Genomic DNA, 17938 nt, shown 5'->3' on the forward strand with positions numbered 1-17938 from the left:
CCTCCCTCCCTCCCTCCCTCCCTCCCTCCCTCCTCCCTTCCTTCCTTCCTTCCTTCCTTCCTTCCTTCCTTCCTTCCTTCCTTCCTTCCTTCCTTCCTTCCTTCCTTCCTTCCTTCCTTCCTTCCTTCCTTCCTTCCTTCCTTCCTGTCTCTGGCTCTCGAACATCTGATGTTCATGTCTTGTGGCTCTCATACATCTGGTATTTAACCTATGTGGCTCTTATATGAGGCAAGTTTGGCCACGTCTTGCTTAGAAGAACTCTGCAAAGAGGGTCTTTGGAAAGGTGACGTACGGTGCAATCCTAAGGACCCCCCGGGCACAGCTAATGTGCTCCCGAAAGGTTTGGGCAGAGACTAGGCGGTAGGGAAAAGACCAAGAGGCTGGATGACAGAGGCTGCAACCATATTAACACCTGTAGCAACAACGCTGTTGCAGCCCATGCAAATTGCAAGGCAGGATGTTATGCAGAGGGAAGGCAGAACCAATCATGGGCTGGCAGAGGGAAGACTCAGCCCTGCTCACGTCACAAGTGAGGGAAGGGAGGGGAAGGGGTGGGGCCGTGGGTCGCAGGGCTGTGGCCATAGTACTCTCCCCCTCCCCACCCCACCAAGAACAGAGCTCTGCCAAACAGTAACTGGGTATCTGACAGAATTGGCCTCAGAAATCTCCCACCAGTAGCAACACCAAGTGGAGCCGTGACCCACACTCTCCTGAGGCTGCAGTCACCAAGAAAGGAGCAGACTTCAGACTGAAGGAGCCTGGAGGAAAGCATACAGCAGTGCCTGAGTTGTTGGGGCCAGCTACACCACGCAGCTCCATGTACCCATGCCCACAGCCATCCCACTTCTCTCACCCCCCTGGCCATGCAGCCTGGCCATTGTGGTCCACAGTGTCGTAACTGACCTCCATCTCCTCCTGCATTGCCACAATGGGATGGATGATTGGGACACTAGCCGCCAGGGCCTCTGGAAGCTCCCCACTGGGAAGACGGGGTTCCCACAATGGTGTCCACTCCCTCCTCTTTTGGCCCCAAGGCTGGCTCCTGGATACCCAGCATGCCGGTTGGCCTGGAAACCACCGTGGGCCCGCCTGTTGAGGGCCTGGCAATGCCACCGCCACTGAGTGAGTCCCCTGCTGAGGGGAAGGGCATGTGTGGACGAGTTGCAGGGGGGCAAGGAGGGCTAGAGTGTCAGAGAAAGATGCTGGCCCCTCTGCTCAGTGACGAACTGTCACCAAGAGCCCTCAGACCCACTGGACAAAAGCTCGATGCCTCAGCTGTCCACTACCACAGGTAGTATCTCCATGCATGATAGGTTCAGCCTTATCTCCAGGCATTCCCTGCTCTACCACCTGCTCACGTGGACACCCTGGACCATGAAGGCATGCACCTGTTTCTGAGCCAGACCAGACAAATCATTCAGACCTGCAGAGCGGAGGTGGAGATATCTCCTTCCAGATCGCATCATTGTGATGTTCTGAATTCTTGGTGCTGGGGAGGGGGGGGCAGTGGGAGCTCTTCTGGAGTTCTGGCCCCGCTAGCGGACCTCCTGATGGCACCTGGGTTTTGGCCACTGTGTGACCCAGAGGGTTGGACCGGATGGGCTGCTGGCCTGATCCAGCCTGGCTTCTCTCATTGTCTTATGGCCCATGGCAGAGAACTGCTCCACTGCCATGCGCCAGTAGGCACAATGGTGAACAGAGGCCAAATTTCTCCTGGTGGTTGCAAGGACCATCCTGGCATCTTCCACCACCAACCCATAAGGCAACACTGTCTCAGCTAGGTCCAGTTAGGCTACTAGATGGCGCCACAGTCATGCCACCACCACAGCAGGGAATGCAAAGGCAGGGCAAGGGACCGTGGGAACCAGAGGGTTTCAGAATGCACCCCACCTCCCTGTCCTGTACCTGCTAATCCTAGAGATATGTCACCAGAATTTGCAAACTACAACCAAGCCCACTGTTGGACATGCATGGCCATTGAGTTGACATTTGGCTGGCTGAAGATGTGGTTCCGTTGCCTCCACCACATGGGAAGCCGCTGGGCCTGACTCTCTGCATCAGTGGCCCTATGGAGGAGGTCTCCGGGGCTGGGGAGCAGAGGGAGAAGGGCAGAACAGCCTGATGGGCCCATAATCCCAGCCTCATTGGCAGGTACTTCACCTCAAACCCTCCTCGAGGCAGATGATGGTGCTGTCTGAACGACACTCACCTGTCCTGGGTTGACGTGCTCAGTGTCTGCTAATTATCCCTCCGCCACAACACCAGCAGCAGCTGCACAAGGCTCTGATCCTGCAAGGGAACAACTGCAAGAGTCGCCTGACAAGCAGCTCCACCAAACAGAGGCGGGGCAGCTGCCAGACCACCCAAAACTTCCCATGAATCCAGTCCTCTGTGGGGAGGGGGGGTCCCAGGCGAAGGAATGAGCAGACTGCCCAGTGTGGGCTGAAACATCCCTCCACCACTGCCTCAGCTGTTCACTGGGGAAAATTTCCTGGGATCTTTTTCTCTTGCATGATGGGGGTCATGGCGCCTGGAGTCTGTGACTCCTGATGTCCCTGCACAAATGCAATTCTGGGCTTGAGTGGGAGCAGTGGCGTTGCTGGGGAGGGGATTGGAGAAGTCGGTTTGGGTTCCCTGCCCTTGGTTACCCATCACTGCCCTGTCCCCTCTTTGGACCAAACATCTGGAGATGAGGGAGCAGTTACAGTTCTGCAATAGGGCGTTTTAGCCACACATTAGCCACACCGCTTGGACTTCTTGCTCCCCCTTGGGTGTTGGCGCTAAGCAGGGCTCTTTTTCCAACAGGATCTCCTCTGCATATTAGGCCACGCCCCCTGATGTAGCCAGTCCTCCAAGAGCTTACAGGGTTCTTAGTAGAGGGCCTACTGTAAGCTCCAGGAGGACTGGCTACATCAGGAGGGTGTGGCCTAACATGCAAAGGAGTTCCTGCTAGAAAAAAAAGCCACGGCTGAGATTGCAAACATCACTGTGTCTCAAGCACTTGCAAAGGCACAATACGTGGCTGGTAGGCCACAGGTGGCTTGGTGGGTCACGAGCTGTGTAGGCTTACCTTAAGCCACCGATGTTGCGACTCTTCAGCAGTTTAAGGATGACTGTCTCCAAGAGAAGTACTCAGTCACTGTCTAGTAAGCCTCAGGGATCCACAGACGTTAGGCAATGCAATCACAAGTTCCTGAGATGGGAACCAAAATCATAAAAACCCAGCCGTTTCCTCCTGGGCAGGGAGAAATACGGTCTAGTATAAACGCGAACTATACGGCAAGTGTAAATTTTGCTAACCTTCTTCACTACCTGGCACTGCACGTTCCCTCCCCTCATTAACAGTTTCCGTGAACTCAACTTTTCTCGAGGCCCCGCTCGGTGGGAATAAAGGCAACCAAATATCCTGCTGTTTGGTCTTGTTTTATAAGCTTTGCAGAATCAAAGGGAGAGCAGGGAGGCCCAGGCCATAACAGCTTGCTCTTATTGCATTCAAAACCCTTGCCCAGAGGAGAGAGGACTTGCAGCCTCAACAATTCCGTTGCTCGAATTTATTATACCAACAGAGTGAAAAATATTTCCTTGATCTCTTCCGGATCGGCAGTAACCAGTTTTAAATAATTGTCCACAGAAGCTGCTTATACAGGCTTTTTTTGTGACACTCGGAGGCACATAACGCATAGATATGTTATGGCAAATGTCCAAATAGAGGATGCAGTCAGCAGAGGCGAGGGGAGGTTGAGAATCGGACATGGGCATGCTGAACCTCACAAAATAAACAGAAGGACGAATAGAATCAATCACCGGAGGTCACCTGTTCACTAGCATAAGCAGGGTTTGGGGGTGTTTTGATAGCAGGAGCTCCTTTGCATATTAGGCTACACACCCTTGATGTAGCGAATCCTCTAAGAGTTTAGCAGAGGGCCTACTGTAAGCTCCAGGAGGATTGGCTGCATCAGGGGTGTGTGGCCTAATAGGCAAAGGAGTTCCTGCTAGAATTCCTTACAGGGCTCTTCGTACAGGGCCTGCTGTAAACTCCAGGAGGATTGGCTGCATCAGGGGTGCGTGGCCTAATAGGCAAAGGAGTTCCTGCTAGAATTCCTTACAGGGCTCTCCGTACAGGGCCTGCTGTAAGCTCCAGGAGGATTGGCTGCATCAGGGGTGCGTGGCCTAATAGGCAAAGGAGTTCCTGCTAGAATTCCTTACAGGGCTCTTCGTACAGGGCCTGCTGTAAACTCCAGGAGGATTGGCTGCATCAGGGGTGCGTGGCCTAATAGGCAAAGGAGTTCCTGCTAGAATTCCTTACAGGGCTCTCCATACAGGGCCTGCTGTAAGCTCCAGGAGGATTGGCTGCATCAGGGGTGCGTGGCCTAATAGGCAAAGGAGTTCCTGCTAGAATTCCTTACAGGGCTCTTCGTACAGGGCCTGCTGTAAGCTCCAGGAGGATTGGCTGCATCAGGGGTGCGTGGCCTAATAGGCAAAGGAGGTCCTGCTAGAATTCCTTACAGGGCTCTTCGTACAGGGCCTGCTGTAAACTCCAGGAGGATTGGCTGCATCAGGGGTGTGTGGCCTAATAGGCAAAGGAGTTCCTGCTAGAATTCCTTACAGGTCTCTTCGTACAGGGGCTGCTGTAAGCTCCAGGAGAATTGGCTGCATCAGGGGTGCGTGGCCTAATAGGCAAAGGAGGTCCTGCTAGAATTCCTTACAGGGCCCTTCGTACAGGGCCTGCTGTAAGCTCCAGGAGGATTGGCTGCATCAGGGGTGCGTGGCCTAATAGGCAAAGGAGTTCCTGCTAGAATTCCTTACAGGGCTCTTCGTACAGGGGCTGCTGTAAGCTCCAGGAGGATTGGCTGCATCAGGGGTGAGTGGCCTAATAGGCAAAGGAGGTCCTGCTAGAATTCCTTACAGGGCTCTTCGTACAGGGGCTGCTGTAAGCTTCAGGAGGATTGGCTGCATCAGGGGTGAGCGGCCTAATATGCAAAGGAGGTCCTGCTAGAATTCCTCACAGGGCTCTCCATACAGGGCCTGCTGGAAGCTCCAGGAGGATTGGTTACATCAGGGGGTGTGGCCTAATAGGCAAAGGAGGTCCTGCTAGAATTCCTTCAGGGCTCTTCGTACAGGGCCTGCTGTAAGCTCCAGGAGGATTGGCTGCATCAGGGGTGCGTGGCCTAATAGGCAAAGGAGGTCCTGCTAGAATTCCTTACAGGGCTCTTCGTACAGGGCCTGCTGTAAACTCCAGGAGGATTGGCTGCATCAGGGGTGTGTGGCCTAATAGGCAAAGGAGTTCCTGCTAGAATTCCTTACAGGTCTCTTCGTACAGGGGCTGCTGTAAGCTCCAGGAGAATTGGCTGCATCAGGGGTGCGTGGCCTAATAGGCAAAGGAGGTCCTGCTAGAATTCCTTACAGGGCCCTTCGTACAGGGCCTGCTGTAAGCTCCAGGAGGATTGGCTGCATCAGGGGTGCGTGGCCTAATAGGCAAAGGAGTTCCTGCTAGAATTCCTTACAGGGCTCTTCGTACAGGGGCTGCTGTAAGCTCCAGGAGGATTGGCTGCATCAGGGGTGAGTGGCCTAATAGGCAAAGGAGGTCCTGCTAGAATTCCTTACAGGGCTCTTCGTACAGGGGCTGCTGTAAGCTCCAGGAGGATTGGCTGCATCAGGGGTGAGTGGCCTAATAGGCAAAGGAGGTCCTGCTAGAATTCCTTACAGGGCTCTTCGTACAGGGGCTGCTGTAAGCTTCAGGAGGATTGGCTGCATCAGGGGTGAGCGGCCTAATATGCAAAGGAGGTCCTGCTAGAATTCCTCACAGGGCTCTCCATACAGGGCCTGCTGGAAGCTCCAGGAGGATTGGTTACATCAGGGGGTGTGGCCTAATAGGCAAAGGAGGTCCTGCTAGAATTCCTTCAGGGCTCTTCGTACAGGGCCTGCTGTAAGCTCCAGGAGGATTGGCTGCATCAGGGGTGCGTGGCCTAATAGGCAAAGGTGCTCCTGCTAAAAAAAAAAAAAAAAAAGCCCTGAACATAGTTAATGTTCAAACATTGTCATAGGTCATTAGGAGACAGCATGGTGTAGTGGTTAGAGTGCCTAACTAGGATCTGGGAAGCCCAAGCTCGAATCCCCCCTCTGTCCTAGAAGCTTGCTGGATGAGCTTTGAGCCAGTCACGTGTGCTCAGCATCACTGATGGAGGTGGGGATAAAATGGAAGAGAGGAGGAAATGATGTAAGCCACTGCGAGACCGATTTCACACCCGGGCTTGCTCTGAGTGGAGAGCCCTTTTGATCCTGGCGCTTCTCTCCATTTTCGCACAAGTTGCCCCGGAGCTGCAGGTTGGCGCGCCCTTCTCCCCCAGCAAGCAGAAACCACTTGGAAGAGGATCCTGCTTGCTGCATCAGAGCGCCGCACCAACTCGCAGCTCCAGGGCAACTTGTGTGAAAACAGAGAGAAGCCCGGGTAGGCTTCCCAACCCTCCCGCCCTGGCGGGGGACCCCAGGATTTCCAGCCTCTTCCCCCACTTCCCAAAAAAATGGAAGCAGGGGGAGGGGGGAAACGGCACCAAGGAGCGTGGCGAGCTGCCCCATCTCGGAGCGGGCAACGCCGCTGCGCTGCTGCCGCCTCTTCTCCGCTTCACCATAGCTGCTCCTCGGAGATGGGCTCAGGCTGAGCCCATCTCGGAGGAGCAGCTAAGATGAAGCGGAGAAGAGGCAGCAGCAGCGCAGCAGCATCGCCCGCTCCGCTCCGCCTCTGAGGTAAAATCAGAGAAGGGGAGGGTGGAGGCAGGCCAGGAGCATGGCGGGCCACGAATCTGGGTCCTTCTAGGACCCGGACTCGCAGCTCGCCACGCTCCTGGCCTGCCTCCACCCTCCCCTTCTCTGATTTCACCTCAGAGGCAGAGCGGGCAACGCCGCTGCACTGCCGCCTTTTCTCCGCTTCACCGTAGCTGCTCCTCCGAGATGCGCTCAGGCTGAGCCCATCTCGGAGGAGTAGCTACAGTGAAGCGGAGAAGAGGCGGCAGCCGCGTAGCGGTGTCGCCCGCTCCGCTCTGCCTCTGAGGTGAAATCAGAGAAGGGGAGGGTGGAGGGAAGGAAGGCATTTAAAAAGTTGTGAGGTCCCTTTAATTGTGATGGACAGAACTCCCTTTGGAGTTCAATTGTGCTTGTCACACCCTTGCTCCTAGCTCCACCCCAGTGTCTCCTGGCTCCACCCCCAAAGTCTCCTGGCTCCACCCCCAAAGTCCCCAGATATTTCTGGAATTGGGCTTGGCAACCCTAAGCTCGGGGAGCAAAAAGACTCTCCACCTGGAACAAGCCTCGTGTGAAATCAGTCTGAGTCTCCATTGGGTAGAAAAGTGAGGTTTAAATGAAGTAAATAAATTTATAAAATTCACATTACCTCTTGCTGCTATGTGCACCAACCCCAGCCCTTTGTGGAAGGAGAACGTCATTCTCCAGACGATAGTCTGTCTCCTCTGGACCCGGAGGAGAGATGAAGAAGCGCTGTGTCAAGAAGTCAAGTTACCTGCCTTTATTGAGCTGCAACCACTCAATGGTCATTCTAAAGCTTGGAGCAGAGAAAGCATGCCCAACCTTTGTGCATTCATGCCACCAGGAAGGTGTTGGTACCTTCAGACTGGGTCTGTTGGGTGCATTCCTCCAATGGGGAAATCCCTGCTTGGGGAAACAAAGGCATATCTCTCCTGGTCTTTTCCTGTTGTATACATATCCAGAGAAGGCCCAGGAAATGGAAGTTCAACACTGCCTTTTTAATGTCAAATAGTGAAATGCCCATCATTATGATGGGTGGAATAAGTTATGAAAGGTCAGCCTATCAGTGACAGGACCCCTAAGGTCGGTTCACCGATACAGTTTGCAGTTCACAATGAAATAATGTGTCGCCCAAGAGTGCACCAGTCAACTGGCAGACTGGCAGCGGCTCTCCGGGGTCTCAAGCGGAGGTTTTTCATGCCTATTTGCCTGGACCTTTTTTTTTTAAGTTCTAGTGGACTTTTTGTCCCTGGCCTGGCATTGGGTAGGGGAGGGCAGCATAGCCAGCAAATGGCAGGGTAGAGCAATTGACTTGCAGTTCATGGGCCAATCACTGTGGGTGTGCACATCACAGCCAACGGGAGTGCCAGATTTGGCCAGTTCCGTTAGGGGATTACTATTATAGATTTTATGTAGAGGTGTGTTTGCAAAACTTTCCCTGTCTCCGTTCTCCCATGCCCACACACTATTCATGCTATGCACACTCAGTATTTGTATTCCAACACAGCTTACTTACACTATCCACTGACCACTCGCATACACCAACACTCACACCTGCCCCGTCTAACAATTATTCAACACATTCCAAGACACTTATTTATGGCACTTCACGCCTAATAACATAGACATCAATCTGCTAGTCGGATTTATATTGCCCCCTTGTTGATGCAGCCCAGTTAACATAAACTATCAGTCACCAGGCTCCAAACTTTGATCTGCTAACAAACATTTCCATGATCTTCTGACGACGTTTGCTTCTAGCACACGAAAGCTTCCATTCTGAATAAGACTTTGTTGGTCTTAAAGGTGCGACTTGACTCCTACTTTGTTCTATTGCTTCAGACCAACCCGGCTGCCCGCTTGGATCCATCAACACGTCACTGATCGAGTCTCTTTGCTTCAGTGTTGATTCCCTTTCCACCAATAGGACATAGCCCCATTTGCCCTTAAGCTTCCTGAGCCGACATTTGTTTCAAATTCTGAGCAGTCGACATGTTCCTAGATACAGAAACACCTGAATAGCTGAACAAATGACGAAGGGCTTTCCTTTTCACTCCCCTGAAGCCAGGCTTCTTTCAGCCAATAGCTGAAGAGCTTCCAAAGGAAATAGCTGGGTTTTCTGCAAATCCATGTGTGTGGGGTTTTTTTTATAAATCTTTTTTATTATTATTATATCTGCTTCCATACATAAGTGCCCTCGACAGATTGATCAAAGCCAGCATCGCCTTTGCAAACAGATAAAAGACCAGAGAATCACTTTATTTCCAGAGATTAGGGGAGGGGGGAGTGGTTTGCACAGGAGATCTTCTCACCTACTGCTTTTCCATATTTTACTTAAACATGACATTTTAGGGTGGGTTTTTTTGTGAGAATCTAAACGGGCCAGAGTTGTGTGCTATCACTCCATATCCTCTTGTTCTAATTTTGCTATTTAATTGCCGTGTTAAGATCTCCCTGGTTCCCTCAGAGACGTGTGCCCTAGCGTTGTCCCATTGTGTTCCAGGTGATTCAGGTTGTTGGTGCTGCAGACAAGGATTTGTCACCTGCTGGGCAACGCTTCTCCTTTCGATTGTCACCTGAAATTGCTGCAAAGCCAAACTTCACAGTCCACGATTACAGAAGTAAGGTTGTTTTATTTTTGTTCATTATTCTGTCCTCTTACTGTTGTGCCTGCAGCCCTGTATGCCTGGCTTTTGTGTGTATGTTTGCGTGTGTGTAGTTTCAGTGCACAATTGCCTTTTTTCAAATGTAGAGCAAGTGTGATAGAAGTGTTATAGGCAGGCCTCGGGTTCAGCGGGAGCTCACAGGAGCACAGCTCCTGAACCTTTCTGTTCCTTCCCATCTTGTCCATTGACTAGTAGGTGCAGCTGCATAACAATCACTGGATAAGCGTCAGCACCTTTTTTTCTACAAAATGACCCCTGGTTATAGCTTCAACATTGCCAGCTGTAGGATGACTAGCTGAAGGTGTGGAATCCTCCCTAATCATGCCCTGACTTGGATAACCCAGGCAAGCCTGATCTCATCAAGTCTTGAAAGCTAAGTAGGGCTGACCCCGGCAAGCACTTGGATCCATGGAATACCAGAGCTGGGAGGCAGAGGCAGGCAATCAAGACACTTCCCCTCCAAACCCCAGGAGGAGTCACCATGCCTTCCAGGCACGCACACACTTTGAAGAAGAAAAAAACAAAACAAAACCCTAATCAAAATGTTATTCCTACTGATAATTTTGGATTTTACTATCCTTTGACCTAGTTTCCAGTTGTGAGTGGGTGAGAATGAGATTAAGGTAGAGCAAATGAATGGGTGGGGAAACAGTGCATCTTCTCTCATACATCAACTTAATCTTTCACCAGTAATTAATAGCTAGAGTATGCTAATTTATAAAAGAATCTTCTCCAACTTTTGCTCACCTAAGCCAGTGTGATACATAGGTGGAAGCCAGATCCATCCTGAGCTACTTACAAATCAGAAACACAAAGATTTCTGCTCCGCACAGAAAGAGAGAATTGATCATAGGATTTTTAAGGCTGATGTCCCTCCAGGTAGCGCACAAGAGGGGAGCTAACAGTTAAAAATTACTCTTATCCTAAATTGGAATATAACTAAATGGGTATATGACTACAGGGAGTGGTTTTAAATAGATTTTATGGCCCATTGTGGGTTCAATCCAGCTTGTTTTTTTTCATTCATTTTGACCCAGTTCCAGTATTGACCACAGCCCCTTTTCTCAAGGCTATTGTCCACGCAGGTCCCATGATCTTCAGCCCAGAATATTGGTGGTCAAAAGCGATGCCCTCTCCCATTTTTCACGGATTGAAAATCAGCTTGAATCCACCCTACGCTAGGGGGGAAACTGGTATGATACTGTAAGATTTGTAAACAGATCTTACCAGCAGTTTTTACAGAGTTTGTAACAGCTATGCCAGGGCCCGAGTTAGGCTAGGGCCACATGTGTGTGGCTAAAGAGTTTAATCTTTCCTTTCCTGTGTGTTTTTTGGTCTTTGAAACTGACACCCCCTTAGCTTTCTAGGACTAATTGCGTCATAGGGGAGGGATCAATTTTGATCACAAAAGCATATAGGGTTGCCAAGTCCAATTCAAGAGATATCTGCAGACTTTGGGGGTGGAGCCAGGAGACATTAGGGGCGGAGCCAGGAGCAAGGCTGTGACAAGCATAAATGAACTCCAAGGGAGTTCCGGCCATCACATTTAAAGGGACAGCATACCTTTTCTATTCCTTCCTTCCATAGGAAATAAGGAAGGATAGGGGCACCTTCTTTTGGGGCTCATAGAATCGGACCCCCTGGTCCAATCTTTTTGAAACTTGGAGGGTATTTTGGGGAAAGGCACTAGATGCTATACTGAAAATTTGGTGCAGCTAACCCAAAAAACAGCTCCCCCAGAGCCCCAAATACCTGCAGATCAATTCTCCATGACTTTCTATAGGAATAAATCTCCATAGGGAATAATAGAGTTCCCAGCAGACATTTCCCTCCCCTCCCCTCCCCCTGCTTTCTGACGACCCTGAAGCGGGGGGAGGGTCTCCAAACCAGGGGATCCCCTGCCCCCACCTGGGGATTGGCAACCCTAAAAGCATATAAGAGGAGAAGGGGTTGTGCCTTGTGCATTGCACCCCAACCTGGTTGCGCCCCTCATTGCTGCAAGCTGGAAAAGATGGAAGAGTTAGTGATGAGCCTCTTGATATCCTACTTGTTTTGCCCCCTCCTTTAGAATGAAAGCATTTATCTACCACTCATTATCTGATAGCCATGAACAAGGTAACGCTCAGCCAAAATCCTTGTTTAGTTTGTGCAGAAAAGAGGAAGTGGTTGAGTCAACAGAGCAGGCCCTAGGTTGGATCCAACCATATTTTCAGTGGGGAAGAGGGGAGGGGGTTCCCCTTCGGCTACCAAAAAGGCTGTTCCGGGGATCACGGGTCCTGCATGGAAAAAGAGCCATGTGGAATGGGTAGGGTTGCCAATCCCCAGGTGGGGGCAGGGGATCCCCCGGTTTCGAGACCCTTCCCCCGCTTCAGGGTCATCAGAAAGCGGGGGGAGGGGAGGGAAATGTCTGCTGGGAACTCTATTATTCCCTATGGAGATTTATTCCCATAGAAAATCATGGAGAATTGATCTGCGGGTATCTGGGGCTCTGGGGGAGCTGCTTTTTGGGATAGAGGCACCAAATTTTCAGTATAGCATCTAGTGCCTCTCCCCAATATACCCCCCAAGTTTCAAAAAGATTGGACCAGGGGGTCCAATTCTATGAGCCCCAAAAGAAGGTGCCCCTATCCTTCATTATTTCCTATGGAAGGAAGGCATTGAAAAGGTGTGCCGTCCCTTTAAATGTGATGGCCAGAACTCCCTTTGGCGTTCAATTATGCTTGTCACAGCCTTGATCTTGGCTCCACCCCTAATGTCTCCTGGCTCCACCCCCAAAGTCCCCAGCTATTTCTTGACTTGGCAACCCTAGGAATGGGGGTTGTAGTAAAGAGGGAAAACGGGTGAAGTGGAGTGGAAAAGCAGGCTGGATCTAACCCCCTGTGCGTATTGTGATCTGCTCTGCTCGAAGCAGTCTGACAGCCATGTATGGTGGCCTGCCAGGCACTGGATAAACTTCCCACTGGGACTGCAGAAAGGGAGAGGAGGACCATCTCCATGGCCGGTAGAAAGTGTACAGCTTAGGGAGTCACGAAGCATGCCACGCAGCAACAAGACTCAGTGGATCTGTCCTCAAAACTCAGCTCAGCTGTCAATTCACTGGGTTAGCCAGTTTCCGTCAGCCGAGGATCAGCAATAGGCAGATTGAGGGAAAGGTGTTGCTCAACACCTAGCAAGGGAGTGGGCCGTAGGGCTGCCAGTCCTCAGTTGGATGCAGGGGATCCCACTCTTTGGAGGGCCTCCCCCTGCTTAAGGATCATCAATAAGTGGGGGGGGAGAGGGAAATGCCTGCTGGGCACTCCATTATGCCCTATGGAGACCAATTCCCATAGGATATAATGGAAAATTGATCCATGGATATGTGGGGCTCTGGGGGAGGGCTGCTTTTTGAGGTAGAGGCACCAAATTTTCTGCATAGCATCTGGTGCCTGTCCAAACCCCACCCCCAAGTTTCTGTGAGCCCCCAAAGAAGGCGCCCCTCTCCTTCATTATGCCAAATGGAGGGAAGGCATTGAAAAGGAGTGTGGTCCTTTTAAATGTGATGGGCAGAACTCCCTTTGGAGTTCAGTTGTGCTTGTCACACCCTTGATTCTGGCTCCACCCCCAAATCCCCCAGATATTTCTTGAATCAGACTTGGCAACCCTAATGGGCCATAAATCTGAAACGAAAATCAAGTTTGGTGATTTTAGTGGGGATCCGAAGTTTTGAAAGACACCTGCAAATATCTCAAGCCCTCTCCCACACCTCTGAACATGTGCTGAAACAGATGCAATTTCACATGGGGGCCAGGCCCAATTAGAATGGCCTTAAATGCCCCTGTCAGCAGCCAGCCACCTTCCATGTTCTCACGTACATCTGCTCTCATTGTCTGTGCTCACACGTGCACATGCTACATTTGTCTTCTGTACCTCCCAATCACTGCGCACTTAATTGGTATTTCCCATTTAAAAAACCCATTGAATGAGAAGTCTAAATGCTGCCATTGAATGAATCAGCTCTGAGACAAGCACGGAAAACAGGACGGATGTGTGTTTTAGCTCAACTGGGGCCATCAGCTGCAGAAGGTGAGCAGAACGCTGTAATACCTTCCACTGGGTTTTCCAGCCAATACACACCAGCCAATGGGTTCTGGTGGGAACTGAGCTAATCTATAAGAAAACAGGATGTGTCATTTAATCTCTCTGTTCTCATGCATCCAAGAGGGAGTAGCAAAAACCTCTGCTGGAGAGAGCCTCGCAATGTTGTGCGAGAGGCTGTGTGAACATGAGATAATAAACTCAAAGACAGAACCGTAGGCAATCCCATTCAGACCTGCTAGCAAATTGGTTTCTAAACTCTCCCCCTGCTTAATCCTTTTAATCTTTACATCCGTTTTCTTCTTCATTGGGTTTCATTGATTGGGGAAGGGGAGGCAGTGATAACCCGGCTCCTACTGGGGGAAGCGAGGGAAAACGCCGCGGCTTGCAGAAGCTCACTTGAAATCACAGATTGCCCGCAAATGGACAAACGGAAGCAAGCGTCTGGTTTGATTTCTAGTGGGACTTTTCTTAATCACCTGCTCTGAACAGAGGGCAGGGTTGGGAAAGATTGCCTATCTTGTTCAGGCATCTCTAGTGGAAATTGGCAAAGCAAGAAAGTCAGGGCTCCCCTAACACAAAAGTATGGACTGAAAATCACAGCAGTCCAAGAGCGCTGAGGCAGAAGAAGGAAAAAACGGAACCCCGAACAGGGGAAAGATAACGTGAATGCAATACTCCTTCCTCCTCTTTTCTTTCCCTCCTCCTTTCTGTCTACTTTGCTGTGAAGGAACTAGAACAATTAACAGTTGCCCACCAGAAAGCTTTTGATCTAAATAGATTGTGACACTTTTGGAAAAGATGGAACAAAGAAGTTGCCCCCAGTGATGGTGGAACAAGCAGAGATTATTATTTATGTATTTTAAAAATACTGTACGCATTTATGTATTTTAAAAGTACTGGCACTGAAAGCAAAAGCACAACTCCTCCTCCTCTTTCGCCTTTAATATTTTGTAATGCAAAATGTCAGGGCCTTTTTTGTAGCAGGAACTCCTTTGCATATTAGGCCACACCCCTCAGATGTAGCCAATCCTCCTGGAGCTTACAGTAGACCCTGTACTAAGAGCCCTGTAAGCTCTTGGAGGATTGGCTACATCAGGGGGGTGTGGCCTAATAAGCAAAGGAGTTCCTGCTACAAAAAAGCCCTGCAAAATGCACGGCATGAGGACACTATGCAGTAGGGTTTTCCAGCTCCACTCCAGTTCGTTTTCTCTCTCTTGTCTGGGTGAATAGACTTAATCTGCCAGTGTGTTGTTGTTATGCAATTTCCAAATCATGAAATCAAATCATAACCCCAAGTTTTTTATTCCTCAGATAACTCAGCTGGCATCGTGGCCAGGAGAAGCGGTTATAGCCGGAGGCAGCAAGAATGGTATTTTCTCCCGGTCGTGATAGAAGACAGCAGTTACCCCATCCAGAGCAGTACCAACACAATGACAATCCGAGTTTGCCGATGTGATTCTGACGGCACCCTCCTCTCCTGCAATGTGGAAGCCATCTTCCTGCCAGTCGGACTCAGCACAGGAGCCCTGATTGCGATCTTGCTGTGTATTGTTATACTTCTAGGTCAGTGTATTCCTTCTTTGATGTACTATGCCTTTCACTGACACTGACTGGACGTAGTGTGTATTGGGATATTTGATTAATATATCAGAGTTTTGCCCGGTCATCAAAGTAATTGCAGAAAATAAACCTCCCAAGAAGTATATTACAAGAAGTACATTTATGCAAGTAGATCCAATTCACATTCAGGTTGCAGTTGAAAGGAGAGAGAGAAATTTAATCTAAAGAACGCTTTCCCTATCACAAATGGCCAGCTTGTCCAACATCATGTGTGTGGGAGTATGAGGGCATTGTCTGCACAGGAGAGACCTGTAGAGAGATGTGTCTCCATGGAAGGCCATGTGAAGGGCGGGAGAGTAGAAGGGGACAGAGAGGAGAGGTGAGAGGGCAGCTCCCAGGTTAAGACAAAGAGAGGCATCCCATTCAAGGAGACAACACCTAGACACCCTTCGAGTGATGTGGCACCTCCCAGTACCCAGGCATTCTGAGTTGGTCACTCCAGCAATGTGGGGATTCTGCAATGGGAGAACAGAAATCAGCTGCCACCATCCACAACAGCCAAAATGCCCTTGCATTGGTGGAATATTTGTTTATGTACTTACTTTATATTCTGCCTTTCTTGCTAAGACTCTAGGCGGATTACAAAATATAAAAGCAATGCAACAAAAATGGTATATGGCATATTACAAACATTGCAGGAACAATGAGTGACTTCTAAAAAAAATGTAGTAAAATCAGTGTAATACATGCAAAAATCGTGCAATATACTGTACTCCTATTCTCTTTATTAAAGCACTCTTGTGAACAATTCCATTTTTACTGCAGTCTTACTCAAACAATTACTTTGTGCATAACTCTCATAAAGTTTTATATATGTGGGGGGAGGGAAAGGGTTCCCTGCATTAATCACAGATCACTTAAGAAGAAACCAATCGGATTAGACCCATGGCCCATCTAGTCCAGCGTCCTGTTTTGCATTTGACATCATGGCCAACCATTTGCCTGCAGAGCCAACAAACAGGGCATAGAGGCCAAGGCTCTGCCTCCCAGCATTGGTATTCAGAGATTTGTTGTATTTTTTAAAGTCCCTTTTTGTACCCGAGTCCAAAAGTAATCTGTGAATTAGCCCCCATCGTTCTTTGATATCAGAGACAAACTTGGCATCTTATTGGCAAAAGGTCAGTTTCTTTCTGTCCATAATTTGCAATTCTGCTCTTCTCCTAGTCATCGTTGTTCTGTACGTAGCGCTGAGACGGCAGAAGAAGAAGGACACCCTCATGACCTCCAAGGAAGACATCCGAGACAACGTCATCCATTATGATGATGAAGGAGGTGGTGAGGAGGACACCCAGGCTTTCGACATTGGGGCCCTGAGGAATCCAAAAGTGGTTGAGGACAACAAAATGCGCAGGGACATTAAGCCAGACGCTCTCCGCTTACCTCGTTCAAGACCACCTGCAGATGACAACACAAACATCAGAGATTTCATAAATCAACGGCTGCGAGAAAATGACGGGGATCCTTTGGCGCCCCCTTACGACTCTCTAGCGACATACGCTTACGAAGGGAATGGATCAGTGGCTGAGTCTCTTAGCTCTATTGATTCTCTAGCGACAGAAGCAGATCAGGATTATGACTATCTGAGTGACTGGGGACCACGCTTTAAAGTCCTAGCAGAGATGTTTGGAGAAGAAGAAAGTTATAACCCTGATAAAGTCACTTAGTTTGGGCAGGAAGGATGGCAAAGTGCATCTACAGCAAATTGAAAAAAAATAAACAAGCTTTATAGGACAAGATCCCTTTGATTATAAGAGATAGCAGCAGTTCCCAGCGAGTTCCTATATTTATCATATCGTCCATTTTGGTTTAACCTGTTTCGTTGGGAGAAAGGATCGTCCTTGACTTTCTGGTTCTTTTGTTGGTTGAACTTTTTATCATTACTTTTGGAGTCACTCTGAGACAACCTCAGGCTTTGTAGCTACAATTTATCGATACGACAATGTAGAAAGAAAAAAAAAAAAGAGATAGCTTTCCGGCATCATGGTGGAAGAGCGGTAGGATTTTTCTTAATTCCACTAAAGTGCCTATTGAAACTCTTACCATTTAAAGTGGAAAGGACTGCTGCGACAGAGCTAAGGAAAAAAATAGACATTAGCTTTATGTCATGGAGCAATAGCGACATGCGGACATCCAATTACTCTAAAACAAAACTGGAGAACACTGGCTGGAATCTCTCTGTCCAGTGACTGCAGATCACTGGGCATCATGTTCTTTTTGCTTCTTTTGTTTTAAAAAAACCCCAACAACAGCAAGGATATAAAATGTCTGCCAGGTTTCACATTTCTTATGCCTACACTTCACGGGGTGGGGGGTGGGGTGAGGATTAAAAGCTGTTATTCCAATTCAAAATTGTAAAGCCCATGGTCTTAAACTGAAATCAATGAATATTTAAAACCTTCATCGAAATATTACACTTTTTCAAGAATTAAAAAAAAATGATGTGACGCTAGTTGATATTTTTTATTGTGGCGTTCTGCGAGTTTTATACTCTGCTCCAGTTACAAAATATGTTTTTTGAGAGTTTGGTCAGAGGAAATGGATTTTTGTGTACATTCACTTTGGGGGGAAAAAGGTTCCTGCACTTTCCTTATTTGTACTAGTCTTTTTCATTTATTGTACATTTAAAAGGAAATATATGTACACTGCTTCTCCTGATATTAGTTTTCTTCTGTAGCCGTAGATGTTTTTTACAATATGAGTTGTAGCACACACCTCTAGTTTGCATTTAAGGATGAAGCTTTGGGGAAAAAAATTTTTTGTTGGTATTGCCATTGAGGCACTCAAACAAAGCTAAAAACTCACAGAGGCTTTAGAAA

At 49.0% G+C, this 17938-nt stretch overlaps 1 protein-coding gene across 1 annotated transcript; it reads left to right on the plus strand.

Moving 5' to 3' along the window:
• Positions 1 to 1055: 1055 nt before the first annotated feature.
• Positions 1056 to 17430, plus strand: LOC132575568 (cadherin-12-like). The gene is made up of 5 exons (XM_060244375.1): positions 1056 to 1291; positions 3510 to 3603; positions 9263 to 9380; positions 14814 to 15065; positions 16287 to 17430. The coding sequence occupies exons 1-5, from the start codon at positions 1056 to 1058 to the stop codon at positions 16784 to 16786; spliced, it is 1200 nt and encodes a 399-aa protein (XP_060100358.1). The 3' UTR covers positions 16787 to 17430.
• The last annotated feature ends 508 nt before the right edge of the window (positions 17431 to 17938 follow it).

This window comes from Heteronotia binoei, chromosome 7 (assembly GCF_032191835.1).
Source record: "Heteronotia binoei isolate CCM8104 ecotype False Entrance Well chromosome 7, APGP_CSIRO_Hbin_v1, whole genome shotgun sequence".
NCBI classification, from domain to species: Eukaryota; Metazoa; Chordata; class Lepidosauria; order Squamata; family Gekkonidae; genus Heteronotia; species Heteronotia binoei.